The sequence below is a fragment of the Pezoporus wallicus genome, unplaced genomic scaffold (assembly GCF_028554395.1).
Source record: "Pezoporus wallicus isolate ANWC-B61680 ecotype Strahan unplaced genomic scaffold, APGP_CSIRO_Pwel_v1 scaffold_14062, whole genome shotgun sequence".
NCBI lineage: Eukaryota > Metazoa > Chordata > Aves > Psittaciformes > Psittacidae > Pezoporus > Pezoporus wallicus.
Genome location: NW_026640917.1, coordinates 631,371 through 646,496, shown reverse-complemented (window position 1 = coordinate 646,496; position 15,126 = coordinate 631,371). Strand labels below are relative to the sequence as shown.

General features: G+C 57.3%; 2 protein-coding genes across 3 annotated transcripts; one reads left to right on the top strand and one right to left on the bottom strand.

Annotated features, from left to right (window-relative positions):
• Positions 1–225: 225 nt before the first annotated feature.
• Positions 226–10,353, bottom strand: MAP2K2 (mitogen-activated protein kinase kinase 2). Its single transcript, XM_057421197.1, has 12 exons — positions 10,333–10,353; positions 9,675–9,769; positions 8,404–8,614; positions 7,149–7,295; positions 6,434–6,511; positions 6,051–6,102; positions 5,831–5,955; positions 3,935–4,148; positions 2,996–3,060; positions 2,279–2,340; positions 1,589–1,634; positions 226–660 (listed from the first exon to the last, which is right to left on the bottom strand). The coding sequence occupies exons 1-12, from the start codon at positions 10,351–10,353 to the stop codon at positions 550–552; spliced, it is 1,227 nt and encodes a 408-aa protein (XP_057277180.1). The 3' UTR covers positions 226–549.
• On the top strand, positions 10,158–14,808 carry CREB3L3 (cAMP responsive element binding protein 3 like 3). 2 transcript variants are annotated; one of them, XM_057421201.1, is made up of 10 exons: positions 10,158–10,293; positions 11,488–11,603; positions 11,774–12,029; positions 12,458–12,573; positions 12,818–12,946; positions 13,026–13,132; positions 13,252–13,320; positions 13,429–13,513; positions 13,957–14,053; positions 14,143–14,808. In XM_057421201.1, exons 2-10 carry the CDS (start codon positions 11,490–11,492, stop codon positions 14,481–14,483), a joined length of 1,314 nt encoding a protein of 437 aa, XP_057277184.1. In that variant the 5' UTR covers positions 10,158–10,293; positions 11,488–11,489; the 3' UTR covers positions 14,484–14,808. The 2 variants fall into 2 exon arrangements, with proteins under 2 accessions (XP_057277184.1, XP_057277183.1); XM_057421200.1 differs by having other exon boundaries at positions 12,815–12,946; positions 14,143–14,807.
• The last annotated feature ends 318 nt before the right edge of the window (positions 14,809–15,126 follow it).

Below are 15,126 nucleotides of genomic sequence, written 5' to 3'. Positions count from 1 at the left end.
CTCCTCCACCCGCAGCAGAGCCAGGAGGGAGCTCACGGCTCCGCTCCTGCTCAACCACTAACCCCTACCCCAGCACTTGGAAAGGGATGGGAAAGCAACACCATTCCCAGCCACCCAAGGCAGGGTTTCTCCAGCCCCTCCACTCATTACTCCCCGTCGGAGCCCTACCAGGAGGACGTGGAGGTCCGGCCCTGTCTCACACACACGCTCGTGTGCACACACATCCCATTCTTTTCTTTTTTGAACCCAAGGGACCATGTTTCAAAACCAAAACAAACCAAAATGAACAGAAGCAGCACCGCATTGCCCATGTGGCAGGAGCTCCGGAGCTGGAGCACAGGCCTGGAACCCCCCCCTCCCTGCCCCAAACCACCATCCATAGGAACCAACCCCGCTCCGGCTGCGGGGCGGCCGAGAGATGCTTCCGAGGGGACGATGGTGCTTTGCCGCTTGGATGCGAGGAGGAGGAGGAGGAGGAGGAAGGAGGGAGGGCGCTTGTGTGGCCTGCGGGAGGAGAGGAAACGGCGGCGGAGGCTGATGTGCTGCCCCTCACACGGCGGCACGGGTGGGAGTGCTGGGCTGGTTCAGCCGCAGCGTTCGGCACAGCCAGCCTGCGAAATCCACCTCCTCCACCTCGGAGCGCTTGACGAAGGTGTGACTCTGGAAGCCAAGGGAACAGGGTTAGGAACGGCACCGGCTGCGTGGCCCCAAACCCAGCCCCACGCCGCAGGAAGGAGCCCGGAGAGGGGGGAAGATCCCGGCGCCGTGACTCAGGCAGGGAAAGGTGATTTAGAGGAACTGTTTGTTCCTTGCTGGGATTTTAATCCGTGCTGGCCCCAGAGTCAACACGCAGCACGGGAGCAGGGAATACCGACAGGAGAACAGAGCCCAGATGGCCCCTGCCTGCTCGGTACAGGCAGGACAAGGTGCTGCAGCTCCACACAGTCCCAACTGCCCCTGGGTGGCAAATGCTGCTCCCTCAAGGGCACAAGGTAAGGGAGAAGCTGAGGTGGGACGGGACAACCTTTGCAAAGGGCATTGGGCCACACAGGCCACCTCCTTTGCAAGGGCTACCCAGGAGCCCAGGGACTGCACTTGGTGCAGAGGTCAGCGTGGTTACATGGCATGGGTTGGAAGGGACCTTAAAGCTCATCCAGCTCTGACCCCTGCCACGGGCAGGGACCCCTTCCACTGGAGCAGCTTGCTCCAAGCCCCTGTGTCCAACCTGGCCTTGAACACTGCCAGGGATGGGGCAGCCACAGCTTCTCTGGGCTCGAGCGCTCACTGAAGCCGGGCTGTGCTCAGCCCAACTATGTTCCTATTTATCTGCCCAGTTCAGGAGGCAAAGGTTTGTCTCTCAGGCACAGGACAGCGGGTGGTTCCCACCCCAGCTCCACACAGGCTTGATACCATCACTGCCTTTGAACTACAGGTGAGTCACACTCCCTCTCCCAGGCTCCATTTGGCTCCTGTTAAGCTCAGCTGGGGAGTTTCCAGCCTTTTGAGCAAGAGGTGCAGAGAGATGGGGTAGCAGTTGGCAGATCTGGTGCCACCCCACTGGAGAAAGAAACCTGCTCTCCCCGCTTACCATCAGCATCTTCAGATCTGCCCGCTCTGCTGGGTTTTTAATTAAGCTGAAATGAGAAGAATGAGAGAGCAAAACCAACATTGAGACACTGCTTGTGGGAAACCAGTCCCCTGAAGGTCTCCAGCATCACCAAAAGCCCCTTTGGCCTCCTGGCAGTGTGGAAACAGCTTGGAAAGCATCATCTCCAACAGCCCAGCTCCTGGGGAGAGCTGCAGGATCCATCTCTTTTAGACTGTGTGGAGGAAATGCACCTGCAGATGGGAAAAGGACCCAGCACTTGGTGGGGATCGGAGATTTCTGCCATGTCCAAGCTCTGTGATTTAACAGGAGCTGCAGCAGCATCCTCAGGTGTCCCCCCACCACATCAGAAGGGCTGCAAGGTGACAGTGTGGTGCCTGCAAGGCTGTGGGGTGACTCAGCCCCGCCAATCTGTTCCACCATCCCCCTGCCAGGCTCATATTTAGAAGGCGCTGGGATACTGCTCAGCATCACCAGAAATAAACTGCTTTTATTCCAGCCCTTCCCAAGGCTGGAGTTCCCAGCACAAGGTGGGATCCCTGCAGCCAGGCAGATCACCTACAGAGCAGGAGAACATTGTGTTACACTGAAGTTCTGGGTGGAGCAGTGGCCTGCAGAGCTGTCAGGCAGCACCTACGGGTCCCCACATCAGCCCCCGGGGGAAATCCTTACCATTTATTTACAAACTCCTGGAAGTCTTGTGTGAAAACTCCATTGGGCAGCTTGGGAGGTGGCTGGGGAGAAAAGGAGAAGGGTTTTCAGCATGTTAATGGGTCAAAAACCAGAGTGGCACCTCGCTCTGAAGGAGCTGCAGAGAAGCTGTGCTCCCCAGCTCTCCTCCTCCTCACTGCTCCCCATCGTTTCCTACCCCAGCAGCAAACTGCTCCCCAGCTCCATGTGCAACTGGGGGGACCCTGCACTAAATCCCTGCCAAAGCTGGAAAACTCAAGTTGCAGCAACGCAATTCCAGATCCAACCTCGCAAATCCCAGCTCTGGCAACACCTATAGAGGATGAAGCTGATCCAGAAACAGTAACCGGGGGTTAACTCTGATCATCCTGACACGGGAAACTGCTCTTCCCACTTGCAAAAGCACCCAGAGATGCTTTTGCAATACAGAGAGATGGGAAGGGGGAACAGAGAAGGAAAGGACATGGTCCAGGGTGAGGTGTCCCTGCCCACAGCAGGGGACTGGAACTGGATGATCTTGAGCTCCTTTCCAACCCAACCCATGCTATGATTCTGTGACATCTGTGGAGCTCAGAGGGGCTCTCTATTGAAAAGCAAAGGCTTTGGAGCCCACCCTGACCCAGCAGAGTGGAGATGACACCTTGGTGCCCCACGGACCCCAGGGAAGCCCGGCAGAGCTGATGGTAAGGAAATACCCACCTCATTAACTATATAATCCAGCAGTTCAAAGATGGCCATGGCAGGCCGGCTGTCCATCCCATGGCCTGTGTGGTCAAGATGACAAAAACAGTGGTGAGAGGCTGCTTGGGGACAGCCAAGGGCTTCATCTTGTGTGAAAAACACATGTGCAGTGGGATTTCTATTGGGAGAGGCAGAGACAACCCACTTGGGAGCAGACTTGTAGTGGAAGAGAAAACCAAAATGCATTCCAAGATTTCTGATTTCCTTCCCCATGCCTATAGCCCAGATTCACATCCCAGCTTGGAGCATTTGGAGAGCACCAAACCATCTGCTGTCGCAGGCTGGCAGCGCTTCCAGAGCCTTCTGCCTCCAAGCAAATGGCTCAAGAACAGCCTCCCTCAGCTCCCATGCTGGTTGGATACTTCTGTGAGAGCTCCCTGCAAAGCTCTTCCCCAAAAGCTGCCTCTAGCTTGAAAGGAACCTGTTGGCAGCATGGGCAAAGCCTGAGGAGCAACAGAAGTTCTGACAGCGTCCCTCACAGCATCGCCTCCCAGGGCTCCACATCCCATCCCCAGCACAGGGTGCTTTGCTGCCTGGCTTTAGCCTTTGTAAGACACAGACATCTAAAGGCAGGCAGATAAACTGAGCTCTTCAGAACATCAACAGACCCTGGCTGGCACTTCAAATCCATTCCTTGACAGCATCCTGAGAGCAATCTCCACCTCATCATGCAAGACCAGACTCTCAACTGCACGCATTAGGACTTAGAAAACCCCCTGTGGTAGAATGGATGCTGGTAGAGCATCAACGTGGCTCCATCTGCTCTGCAGAGAGGGGCCTCCCTGGATACGTCTCCCCACCACAACCTCATGCAAAGCAGCCTTTGGCCAACCCAACACCACCCAACCCATTTGCCCCCATGTCTGTGTGGTGTTCAATGCATACGACAGCCCCTACCACTGACGGGGCGTCCTGGGGGCCTGGCCCGCGGCGAGATGCTGTGAGAGTCTCCCTCTGCCCCGTCCACCACGGGACGGCCAAATATTGCTTCCAGTTCCTTGGAGTCTGGCGGGGGGATTGGGTACCTTCCGATAGACAGCTCCACTAAGGACAGCCCCATGCTCCAGATGTCGGACTGGACGGAGTAGTGGGTGCCCTGCAACCGCTCGGGCTGGAAGGGAAGACCACAGAAACACACGTTGACTCACAGCATCCGGATGCAAAGTCATAAAGAGCACGAACTGGAATGAAATAGATGAAACTCTGCATCATAACATCACGGGACTGTTTGGGTTGAAGGGACCTTAAAGCTCCTCCATCTCCAACCCCTGCCACGGGCAGGGACCCCTTCCACTAGAGCAGCTTGCTCCAAGCCCCTGTGTCCAACCTGCCCTTGAACACTGCCAGGGATGGGGCAGCCACAGCTTCTCTGGGCACCCTGTGCCAGCACCTCAGCACCCTCACAGGGAAGAGCTTCTGCCTAAGAGCTCATCTCAGTCTCCCCTCGGGCAGGTTCAAGCCATTCCCCCTTATCCCAGTACCAGTCCCTACAGGCCTTTCAATTTATTATCAAGATGGGTTTTTCACTGCTTATTTGAATTAATACCCAAGAGGAATCTGAGGAAGAGAAAATCCACTCTAGGCTCTTACCACTAAAAAAATTAAATATATATAAATCAATGCAAGTCACCCATAGCGGCAGCTTCGAGTCAGCTGGGCAGAGCCAGTGGCTGAGTGCAAAGGAGATATTAGATAGCCACTGTCTAACTATAACTGTACTTGAATAACCATTCCCAAAATACGAGAGCAGCTCAGCCCTAGACACAGAAGAGGAGTCTGAAGGCTTCCCTAATAACCCACTACTCCTTCCTGGCCATGGTGCAGGGAGGAGGTAGGATGAGGTGGTGGGAATGGCCCAGCATTGTATCCCCTCCACTCTCAGTGTTTTGGACAGAGCTTTGCACACAGAAAATGGTTGTGAACCCACAAACACTCACCAAATAAAATACAGAAGTGTTTGTAGGATCTGAAGTGCCCTTCCCTGCAAGTCTCTGCATTTCCAAGGCACCACTGCCAGGCAGGCACCTCTTGGAGCTGACAGGACACCTCAAGAGAACATGGAGGTGTCTGTTACTGGGGAGACACCCCCCTGCAGGCCTGTGTCCAGCTCTGTAGTCCCTGACACAAGAGGAATGTGGCTGTTGGAGTGAATCCAGAGGAGGCCATGGAGATGCTGCAAGGGCTGGAGCAGCTCTGCTCTGGAGCCAGACTGAGAGAGCTGGGCTGGGTCAGCCTGGAGAAGAGAAGGCTCCTGAAGGGGAGACCTCAGAGCAGCTCCAGTGCCTGAAGGGGCTGCAGGAAACCTGGAGAGGGGCTTGGGACAAGGGCCTGTAGGGACAGGCCAAGGGGAATGGCTTGAACCTGCCCGAGGGGAGACTGAGATGAGCTCTTAGGCAGAAGCTCTTCCCTGGGAGGGTGCTGAGGTGCTGGCACAGGGTGCCCAGAGAAGCTGTGGCTGCCCCATCCCTGGCAGTGTTCAAGGGCAGGTTGGACACAGGGGCTTGGAGCAAGCTGCTCCAGTGGAAGGGGTCCCTGCCCGTGGCAGGGGGCTGAAATTGGATGAGCTTTAAGGTCCCTTCCAACCCAAACCAGTCTGCGAGTCCATGATTCTTCAGCACAGGACAGTGCCTCAAAGCACTAGGCTCATCCCTAACACGAACAAGGAATGGGGCAGTCCAGATGCAAACACAGAGTAAATCCATGAGTGAATCAGACACTTCAGTGTGATTCTGTAAGAGCTGAGCTGAACCCAGATTGTGGAAAAAACCCAGCCAGAACCTGGAAGGAACTTACAGACATGTAGGACCGAGTTCCCACAAAAGAGTTTGCCATGGAGTCAATGAGCTGACCGCTGACCCCAAAATCACACAGCTTGATCTCTCCTCGAGAGTTAACCAGGATGTTGGAAGGCTTCACATCTGCCAACAGCAAGAGAGAAGAGCGTAAACACGACTTTGGGTAGAATACAGGGCTCTTGTACTGCAGGCAGTTATTTTTAGGTTCCTCCTCTCACCTCTGTGCATGATTTGGTGCTTCTCTCTGAGATATGCCAAGCCTCTTAGAACCTAGAGGGAAACCAGAGAGAGGACGAGATCAGAGCTGGGAACGAAAGGGCTCTCCCTTTGGGTTAACCAAAGCCCAAAAAAAACCTTCTCCCAAATCTTCTCTGGGAGAAGTCGACACCAATCAGTGCAACACAAGGGGTCAGAGCTACAGGGGGTGGTTGGGAATAGGCTTTCCCTCTCCCCTCCCGCATACACCACAGCCTCTTGCCCCAGACCACATAGGAACATGCACGGGGGCAACAAAGAATCCTTCCTAAGGCAGCACAAGCATTATTCCCAAACCATGCCCAGAAAATCCCTCCTGGAAGCCTGAAGAGCCACTGCAACTCACCGCTATACTGACTTTCCCCAAGATCTCCTCAGGAATTCTTTTGGCTTCTTTCAACACTTGATCCAAAGAGCCACCATCCTAAAATGAAGAACATTAAAGTGACCAACACGCCAAACCCTGGCAGGAAAACAGAGCACCTGGAGGCACAGGCAGGCATGCCCAGGGAGGGTGAGTGGGTATAAGCAGGACAGAGCATCCCAGCTCAGCATCAAGGCTCAGCATCGCTCCTTTTAAAACAAAAAGATAGATATCTGCTGATCAAGCTTCTCACTGAAAACTATTTTAACTCTATCTTCTATCAGCTTTACTTCTTGCTATTAGTTCTTAGCTTCCTTTCCATCAGTGCTAAGGACGATGCTGTCAGCACTGATCTGGAGGAGCAACACCGCTGTTCTCAGCCAGAGACAACAGGAGATGCACATTGTGCTTCAGAGCAAGCTCTTGTTTACAAGATTTCCGTTTGGCCAACCCCAAACCTTTGATTCCACTTTGCAAAGGTGGATCTCTGTCATTTTAATGCCTACTCAGGAGGTGCAGCTCCTACCAGGAGCAGAGTGCCCTGGCTGTGGCCAGAGCAAGGACCATGGCAGCTGCCAGCAGCCTAAACCCACTTCACCTGCAATTCACCCAATTCTCTGCAATTTCAAGTCTCGGGGAGATGCAATTCACACCAGACCAGTGAGCAGCAGTTTGCAGAGGAGGAACAGGGACTCACCATGTGCTCCATGCAGATGGAGATCTCTCCGTCGCTGTAGAAGGCTCCATAGAAACCCACGATGTAGGGGGAATTGCACTCATGCAGCACCTGCAGCTCTCGGATGATCTGGTTTCTGATGGCTGGTTTGATTTCTAAATGAATCAGCTGCCAAGAAAAGAAGAAAACAGTCAAGGTGGAACAGCCAAACTTCCAGGAACCATATGGGCTAGTCCCGAGTGTTGGAATGAAACAAAGTCTTCAAGGGAAGCTCTGCTTTGGCATAGACTTTACACCACTTGCAGACTAACACTAAGGGTAAGGCGAGAGGCTGAGCCCCGGGCAGCCTCTTGGTGACTGAAGCAAGTGCCAGGCATGTAACACAGCGACAGGTACCGAGCGGAAAGACAAGTCTCAAGTGTGCTGTAGGTCTGACTCAGCAAACAGGAGCATTTCCACCAGCTCTGTAGATGGTGTAAGAAGAGGTGCTCCAGTATCAAAGAAACCACAGAGGGTACAAAAACCTGTGAAGATTATGCACATGAAAGAGCAGTCGCTTTATTCTTCAGGCTCCTCATATAGAGTCAGTTAATGCAGCTGTGGGTAGGGAAGCCAAAGGCAGGTCAGAAAAGGAGCCACTGTTATCGTGAGCTCTAGGACACCCAACCCCAGGGGTGCCTGTCCGTCCCACAGACCTACCACCGCTGGTCTCTGCAGGAAGGACAGCAGTGCTGCAGCCTGCCTTTGCTCCAGTTAGGAGCACGGAGCTCCCAACAACGTCCAAACCACCCAGTGACACCCAGCATTCCAAAATCAACTACCCTGGAAGGCTACAAGAGCTCAGCTCCAAATATAGCCACCTAAATAGGTGGATTTGCTCATGGAGATCCACTAAACCACCCCAACAGCAGGAGAGACCAGAGGCTTTCATGGAAGCTGTCCCAGAGATGAGCAGTTGCACTGTTCACACCCAGCTCTGCCTTTTCTAACAGGCAAAGCACCTCCCAGACTTCTGCTACAGGGCACCACAGTGGATGTCATCACATATAAACCCATGTCTGAGAGGAGCCACTGTCAGGGTTGCTTGGAACTACCTTGGGACAGTGTTAAATGGGTGGTGGGACACAGTTGGAGGCAGCCAGGACCACAGTCCCAACCCAGGTGAGGTGGGTAGGGAGGTGTTAGGATGCAGACAGGTCACTGCCCAGAGACCCCAGGTGAAGCTGGGTGCCCTTGAGCATGATGGCACAGCCCACTCCACCCATCCCCTCCTTACCTTCCGTGCCATAATGAGCCCTGAGGGTTTGTGCTGCACTTTGGTGACCACACCGCCATTGCCAGCCCCCAGTTCAGAGATTCTCTCAAAGTCATCGTCCTTCAGCTCGCCCACTTTGGCTTTCTGCGTGAGGAAAGCTTCCAGGCGCTTCTTCTGCTGCTCGTCCAGCTCCAATTCCTCGAGCTTCTTCTGAAGGTCCACTAGGTTTGCCCTGGAGAGGGCAGGAGGAGACAGGAGGAATGGTCAGGAGACACTGAGGCAGCGCCACAGAGACAGGGGTTGGTTTTATTAGGGAAGTGGAGGGCAATAAGTGAAGCCATCATCGGGTGCATACTCAGCAACAAGACTAAAGCAAAGCTCTGGAGAGAGGCAGAACTCAGCTCTGGTGCTGACAGGGTGCCTCAGACAGCAAGACCCATGGTGCCCAACACACACATCTCCTCCGGAGAGGAGCTCTTTTGGGAAAGCCAAGGAATAGGAAAATCCTTCAACCCTTAAAGAGGCAGCAGAGTTCAGCCTGGAGGGAACAGCAGCCCCAGGAACCTCTCCCTCTCCCGACATGGGCAATGCAGCTTGGGTTTCGCTGTGAAACATGAGGAGTGCCCTGCAAGCCCCTGCTCCCTACACCCCCAAACCCGCTGCTGCCGGGCACAAAGGGGCGCCTGTGCTCCCCCAGCACCTGCTGCTGAGCTCCGGGCTCCAGCTGCTCCCTCCCATTTGCTGCCCACCCTTTTGTCCTCTGCACCCAGGGTGATATGGGGCGGGGGGGGGTCTCACCCACCCCTTCCACACAGCCCCCCCAGGCGATGCTCTGCCTTTCCCTAGCACTGCCTGTGCCCCCCTCTCCACCGCTGGTTGCCCCACACGTCCTGCTCACAGAGCCCTCATCACTGCCCCAAATCTTCCACCCAAAAGCCTTGCTCCTCCCCTCCCAGCTCCAGCCTCTGTGCCCAGGCCTGGTCCCCACAGCCCCCAGACCTTCCCCCAGCAAACCCGGGCACCAGACCAGCCTCCAGCCCCTGCCCATCCCACCCTGCCTGCCCCAGCCCCTCTCACCCCCAACCTGACCCCCAGCACCGGCCCCATTCACCCTCCCTACCCCAGCCAGTCCCCCAGCCCCAGCGCCCGCCATGTCCCGGCCTTCCCGCTCCCCGGCCCTCACAGTCACCCCAGCACCGGGACCACCGTGTCCCGGCTCCCACAGGCACCCAGGCCCGTTCCCCGCCGCGGTCTCGGCGCAGGCCGCTCGGGCCCCCCCACCACTCACTCACTCTGCGGAGCCGTCGGGGCTCGGCCCCTCGGCGGCGCTGGGGGCGATGTTGAGGGCCGGCAGCACCGGCTTCCTCTCTGCCCCGGGTAGGGGAAACTGAGGCACAGAGGGTACAGGCAGCAGAGCCCCCCGTCAGCCCTGGCCACAGGGACCAAGCTTTGTGGTGGAGGAAGCCACACGCAGTAGAATCTAAGTTAATGTCCTCACCGGATGTTGTTCTGAGCACCTATAAATGTGATTAACTGGCCTGAAAAAAGGGAAATTAGCCCCAAAATGGGTGAAAGTTCACGGGCAATCCCAGCGCTCGGACTTCGTCCACCCCTGCTGCCCTGCGTTGTGCAGGAGGACAAAAACATTTGGCTAATGAGTGACAAGAGTGCAGCAGGGCTGTCCCCTGCCATTGCTCACCGTGTCCCCAATCAGTGACGGGGGGTTTTGCAATCCGGGATGTTATTTCTGTGCTGTTGGAGTTTAAACTTTGCCACTTGGGTCACGGCACCACAGAGGAGGAGGAAGAGGTGAAGGTGGAGGTGCCCCTGCTTGGTGTCTGCTGGCTCCCCTGCGCACCGAGGGTGTTGAGGAGACAGGACGAGGCGGTGGGAGCGGAACCTCGCACATAGGTATGTCCTGGCTGACAGCATTCAGTGGTGTCTGCCTACCTGATGGTCCCATGGGGCCATCACAGCTCATTGGAAGGACTAAGGAGGAAAGACAGGGTGCAGTAAAGCTCCTTGCCTGGCTTGGCCAAGCAAACATCATGGTAATGACAACCATCCCCAAACCGGTCTTGAGGAACGCTTGAGTCAGGGCTTAGTAGGTTGGGGAGGGCAGCTGGGCGATCGGGTGTAGTGGGTGGGCAGTCGCGTTGAGTGGTGGGTCAGGTAGTTGGGTGGTGGGTTGGTTGACCGATCAGACAGTTGACTGGTCAGTCAGTGGGTCAGTTATTTGGTCGGTTGGACAACAGTTGACCATTTGGCCTGTGTCTGGAGTGGTTAATTGGTTTGGCAGGTGAACCAGTTGCGCAGTTGGGCAGCTGCTTGGTTAGTTGGGTTGGCAGTTGGCTGATCTGTGGGTTGGGCAACTGGTTAGTTGGCTCCTTGGGTTTCTGAGTCCTGGGGCGGCAATGGCAAAGCAGGGCTGAGTCCCCTCCTCGAGGCGGGTGGTGGCAGCAGTCTCCTCCCCCTCCACTTGCCCCTGAGAATGATTAACCTGATCTTAGAGCATACATGAGACTGGGCTGGATGGGTGCTCATCCTGCTCCTGCACTTGGGGGGCTCAGTGGGGCTGGGGCAGTTGGGTGCCTGTGGGGAGCCCCTGGATCTGTGGGTCTCTTGGGGAAAACCCTCAGGATTTGGGAGTTTCAGCTGCTGGAAGGAGGTGATGGGGGGACACTGCTGTGCCCCTGAGTCCCTGTATGCTTGTGCTGTCCCCTCCGCATGCGTGCATGTAAGGCTTTGCCAGATGTGCCCACATGTGCTCACATACAGGTGCCCACACATATGTGTGTTCACATGCTCATGTCATTGCACAGCCGTGTGGCTGCATAGACACATAGCTCTGCACACACGTGTGCCAGCACAGCCATGTGCACATCTAGCCGTGCACACATCCACATGGTCACACATAGTCACACGTGTAGATAGACCTCCCCATGGTCCTGCACACGTGTGCCCATGCCCAAACATGCTCCCTGCTCCCTCACATCAGCACCACGATTCAGGGTGTCCCTGGGGTTGTGCAACTTGGGGGGCAGAAGGAAGGCAGGGGGACAATCATGGGGCCTGGGTTAGGGACCTAACCCTGCCACCCTGCAGCCATGGCCTCCGGCGTGGGCAGCCTCGACCTGCTGGACCTCCTCTTCGACCGCCAGGACGGGATCCTCCGCAGTGTGGAACTTGGGAAACCACCAGGCACCTGGCACGAGGACAGGGTGAGACCCCGGCCTGGGGGGCCCATCCCCACCTCACCCCTGGGTCTGGCAGGAAAGCCCCATCCCCACACCTTGTCTGGGAGCTGGGACCACCCCACAGCACAGGCAGCTCCTGTGGGCACCCCATGGTGATGAGCATCCCATGGTGATGGGTGGCTGTGTCCCCACAGCGTGCCCAGGACAGTGAGGACTTCCTCAGCTCCATTCTGGGCTCTGGGGACTCGGCATCCGGCTCTCCCAGCTGGTCCCCAGCCACCAGTGACAGTGGGGTCTCCGAGGACACCCCCTCTGACCAGCTCGACAGCCCCCCTGGGTGCTGTGACAGGGGTCCCAATGAGGTCCTGTACCCCTACACCAATCCCTGTGGGGCTGTGCCCATCCCAGGTGGGGCTGGGGTCCTGCAGCCTGAAGTCTCCATCGACCTGGGTGAGCCACAGGGAAGAGATCAAGCAAAAGGGGCTGGGGGTGACTGGGGAGACTGGGGACCTGAGGAGGGTGAGGGAGCTGGGGTTTCATGGGGATACTCAGGAAATTAGGGGAGCTGGGGGGACTGGAGGGAACTGGGTAGACTAGGGAGAACTGGAGGGAGTGGAGAGAGTTTGGGAACTGGCATTAAATGGGCAGACTGGGGAGAACTGGGGGGCTTCGGGTGCTGAGCTGGGCTGAGCTGGTTGGTTAGGGGGGCTGCAGAAGGACCAGAGGGACAGTCTTGGGGGGGACAGAGACCAGGGCCACTGAACTGGTAGGTGGCAGCAAGTTGTGGTAGCTGTGGGGCCATGACTGGGATATGGGTCCTGTGCTGGAGACGGAGGGGGACACAGGACAGCTGACAGCTTCTGCTCTCCCCTCACCAGACATGTGGCACCCTGGCTTCTTCCTGGAGGAGAATCAGGACCTGCCTGTGGTCTCCCCACCTGCATCCTGCACTCTCACTGTCAAGGACCTGCTGCTCTCAAGCAGCAATGATGCTGTGAGTCCCCTCTACTGTGTCCTCATCCCTCTTGTCCCCAGCCTTGTTCCTCTTTGGACCACAATCCCCTCCCTGTTCCTGTCCTCATCCCTCCCCTTCCCCACACTTGTCCCCTTTCTCACACCATGGTTCCATCCCTGTGCCTTCCTGGACCATGATCCTGCACCGTGGTCGCCCCCGTGGTCCCTGGGGTGAGGCGTGGGACCCCTAGCCAGGGTGTCACCCATCTGTGGCCCCGCAGCAGCTGCCGGTGCACAGCTCCCTGCTGAGGCAGAACCAGGGCCAGTTCCAGGAGCTGGTGCTGACGGAGGACGAGAAGAAGCTGCTGGCAAAGGAGGGGGTGTCCCTGCCCACACAGCTGCCCCTCACCAAGGTGGGTGCCACCGTGCCTGGGAAAGGTGCTGGGTGGAAGGTCCCAGCCCCGGCATTCCTGACCCCCCTGTGTCCCCCAGTACGAGGAGCGGGTGCTGAAGAAGATCCGTCGGAAGATCAGGAACAAGCAGTCGGCTCAGGAGAGCCGCAAGAAGAAGAAGGAATATATCGATGGGCTGGAGAGTCGGTATGGACCCGAACTGCTCTGGGTGCCCCAACGGCTGGGGGGCCACCTGGCTGCTGGGTGACAGACCCACTGCCCCCTGCCAGCCCCCCCGACCCTGTCCTCCTCTCCCTGTCCCCCAGGATGTCAGCTTGCACAGCCCAGAACCAGGAGCTGCAGAGGAAAGTCCTGCACCTTGAGAAGCAGAACTCGTAGGTGTTCCTAGAGCAGGAGGGATGGGACAGGGCTGGAGACCCCCCACCAGACCTGCTGGTGGCAGGAGGGGCTGGGAGGTGCTTATGGGCTCCATCTGTCCCCAGGTCCCTCCTGGAGCAGCTGAAGAAGCTCCAGGCCCTCGTGGTGCAGTCAAGCAACAAGGCAGCGCAGACGGGAACCTGTGTTGCGGTGTGTGGAGCCCCTAAAACCCCCCATTGCCTCCTCACTTGGAGGGTGGGACACCCAGAGCCAAGGGGATGGACTGGTGGAGAGGGGTGGACATGGACTAGGGCAGACAGATGGGTGTTCCAAGGGCAGGTGGATAGACGAAGGGATGGAGGCATATGAGGATGGATGGATGGATGGAGTGAGGGAGGGATGGACAGATGGAGGAAGAGATGGAGGGAGGGATAGAATGAGGGACGGATGGAGGAAAGGGTGGATGGATGGACAGAACGGATGGAGGGAGGGAGGGATGGATGGATGGATGGATGTGCTGGCAGGGTCACACGCACCAGGAGGAACAGAGGGATGCAGACCTGGTTCTGCTTCCAGCCCCATCCCTGGCAGCCATGCTGCAGAAAGTGCCTCCTTCCAGTGCTGTACATGGTGACATCCCCCTCTACCCCCAGGTCCTGCTGCTCTCCTTCACTCTCATCATCTTCCCCTCCATGAGCCCCTTTGCCCCCCGCAGGGCCGAGGCAGACGGTGACTTCAGACCCGTGCGAGGTGAGTGCTGGGGCTGCATCGGGGCTGTGCTGAGGCTGTGCCGGGGTCCCAGGGCACTGGAGCATCCCCTCACCCTCCTGCACACTCAGTGTTCTCCAGGTCCCTGCACAACGCAGCCGCCTCCCGCGTGGCTTATACGCAGCCCCAGGCTGGTGACGAGAAGCCGCCGGAGCTGCTGTGGTCAGAGCGCCTGGGCAAGACCCTGCACGAAGTCTTTGGTGGGCACGCGTTCACCCCACGCCTGGACAAAGTGCCTCCCCATAATGACACGCAGCCACTTCCCTCCGAGGGGCTGAGCCATGGGGATGGGGACCAAAGTGTCCCTGTGTCAGAGGATGGCACTGCAGTGCACCATGGCCTGGCACCGCTGGCTTGGAGTCAGGCTGAGCACAGCAGGCCCACGGCGCTGGAGCAGGCCGAGGAGCTTTAGGCAGCATCCAGGGACCATGGGGGACACACTGGGGTGGTGCAGGGTGGCACCTCGGGGTGACCCCCTTTAGGATCTGGCCCTGGGCATGGGTGGATGCTGGACATGCTTGGCTTTGCTTGTATCTTGTGAACTGCGAAACGAGATGGTTCCCAGTGGCCTTACTGGGAGGGGAGGGTTGGCTCCAGCCTCCTGTGCAGCAGGAGCTGCAGGGACCCTGGGCTGGACAATGTTGCAACTGGTTGGTTTTGGTTTGGGTTTTTTTAAGCTTTATTTTCATCTCTAAATACAAGATATTTTGGAAAAAAATGCACCTGCTTTAATTCAACACGGGGGGAACCACAAGGTTTCCAGGACCCCTGGGGTGGGGACACCTCAAGCCTGGCTGCCACAGGCAATAGGGCACAGCAGAGCCACGGCCCATGGCTGGATGCTGCACCAGAACTGTGGGCACGGCCAGAGGCAGTGGGACCAGGCACCCACTGCCCAGCCCTGGCTTCATTCGGGGTGGCATCAGCTGCCTCAGCACCCTGTCCCTCAACCCCCTGAGGTCTGAGGGGTGCCCTGCAACCACCTCCTTGCAGAGGAGGAACAAGGGGCTTGGTATGTCTCGGGTGCCCTGCCTGGGCCTGCGGGCGCAGCTGCC

Bases quoted from the DNA above. Each gene is read 5' to 3' on its own strand.
- CREB3L3 (XM_057421200.1), top strand. From the start codon at position 11,490: ATGGCCTCCGGCGTGGGCAGCCTCGACCTGCTGGACCTCCTCTTCGAC. The intron at 12,574-12,814 runs GTGAGTCCCCTC...GTGGCCCCGCAG, and splicing joins TCTCAAGCAGCAATGATGCT to CAGCTGCCGGTGCACAGCTC. The intron at 14,054-14,142 runs GTGAGTGCTGGG...CTGCACACTCAG, and splicing joins TGACTTCAGACCCGTGCGAG to TGTTCTCCAGGTCCCTGCAC.
- MAP2K2 (XM_057421197.1), bottom strand. From the start codon at position 10,353: ATGGCCCCATGGGACCATCAG. The intron at 7,296-8,403 runs GTAAGGAGGGGA...TTTTCTTGGCAG, and splicing joins GGCTCATTATGGCACGGAAG to CTGATTCATTTAGAAATCAA. The intron at 5,956-6,050 runs GTGAGAGGAGGA...TGCTGTTGGCAG, and splicing joins GCACCAAATCATGCACAGAG to ATGTGAAGCCTTCCAACATC.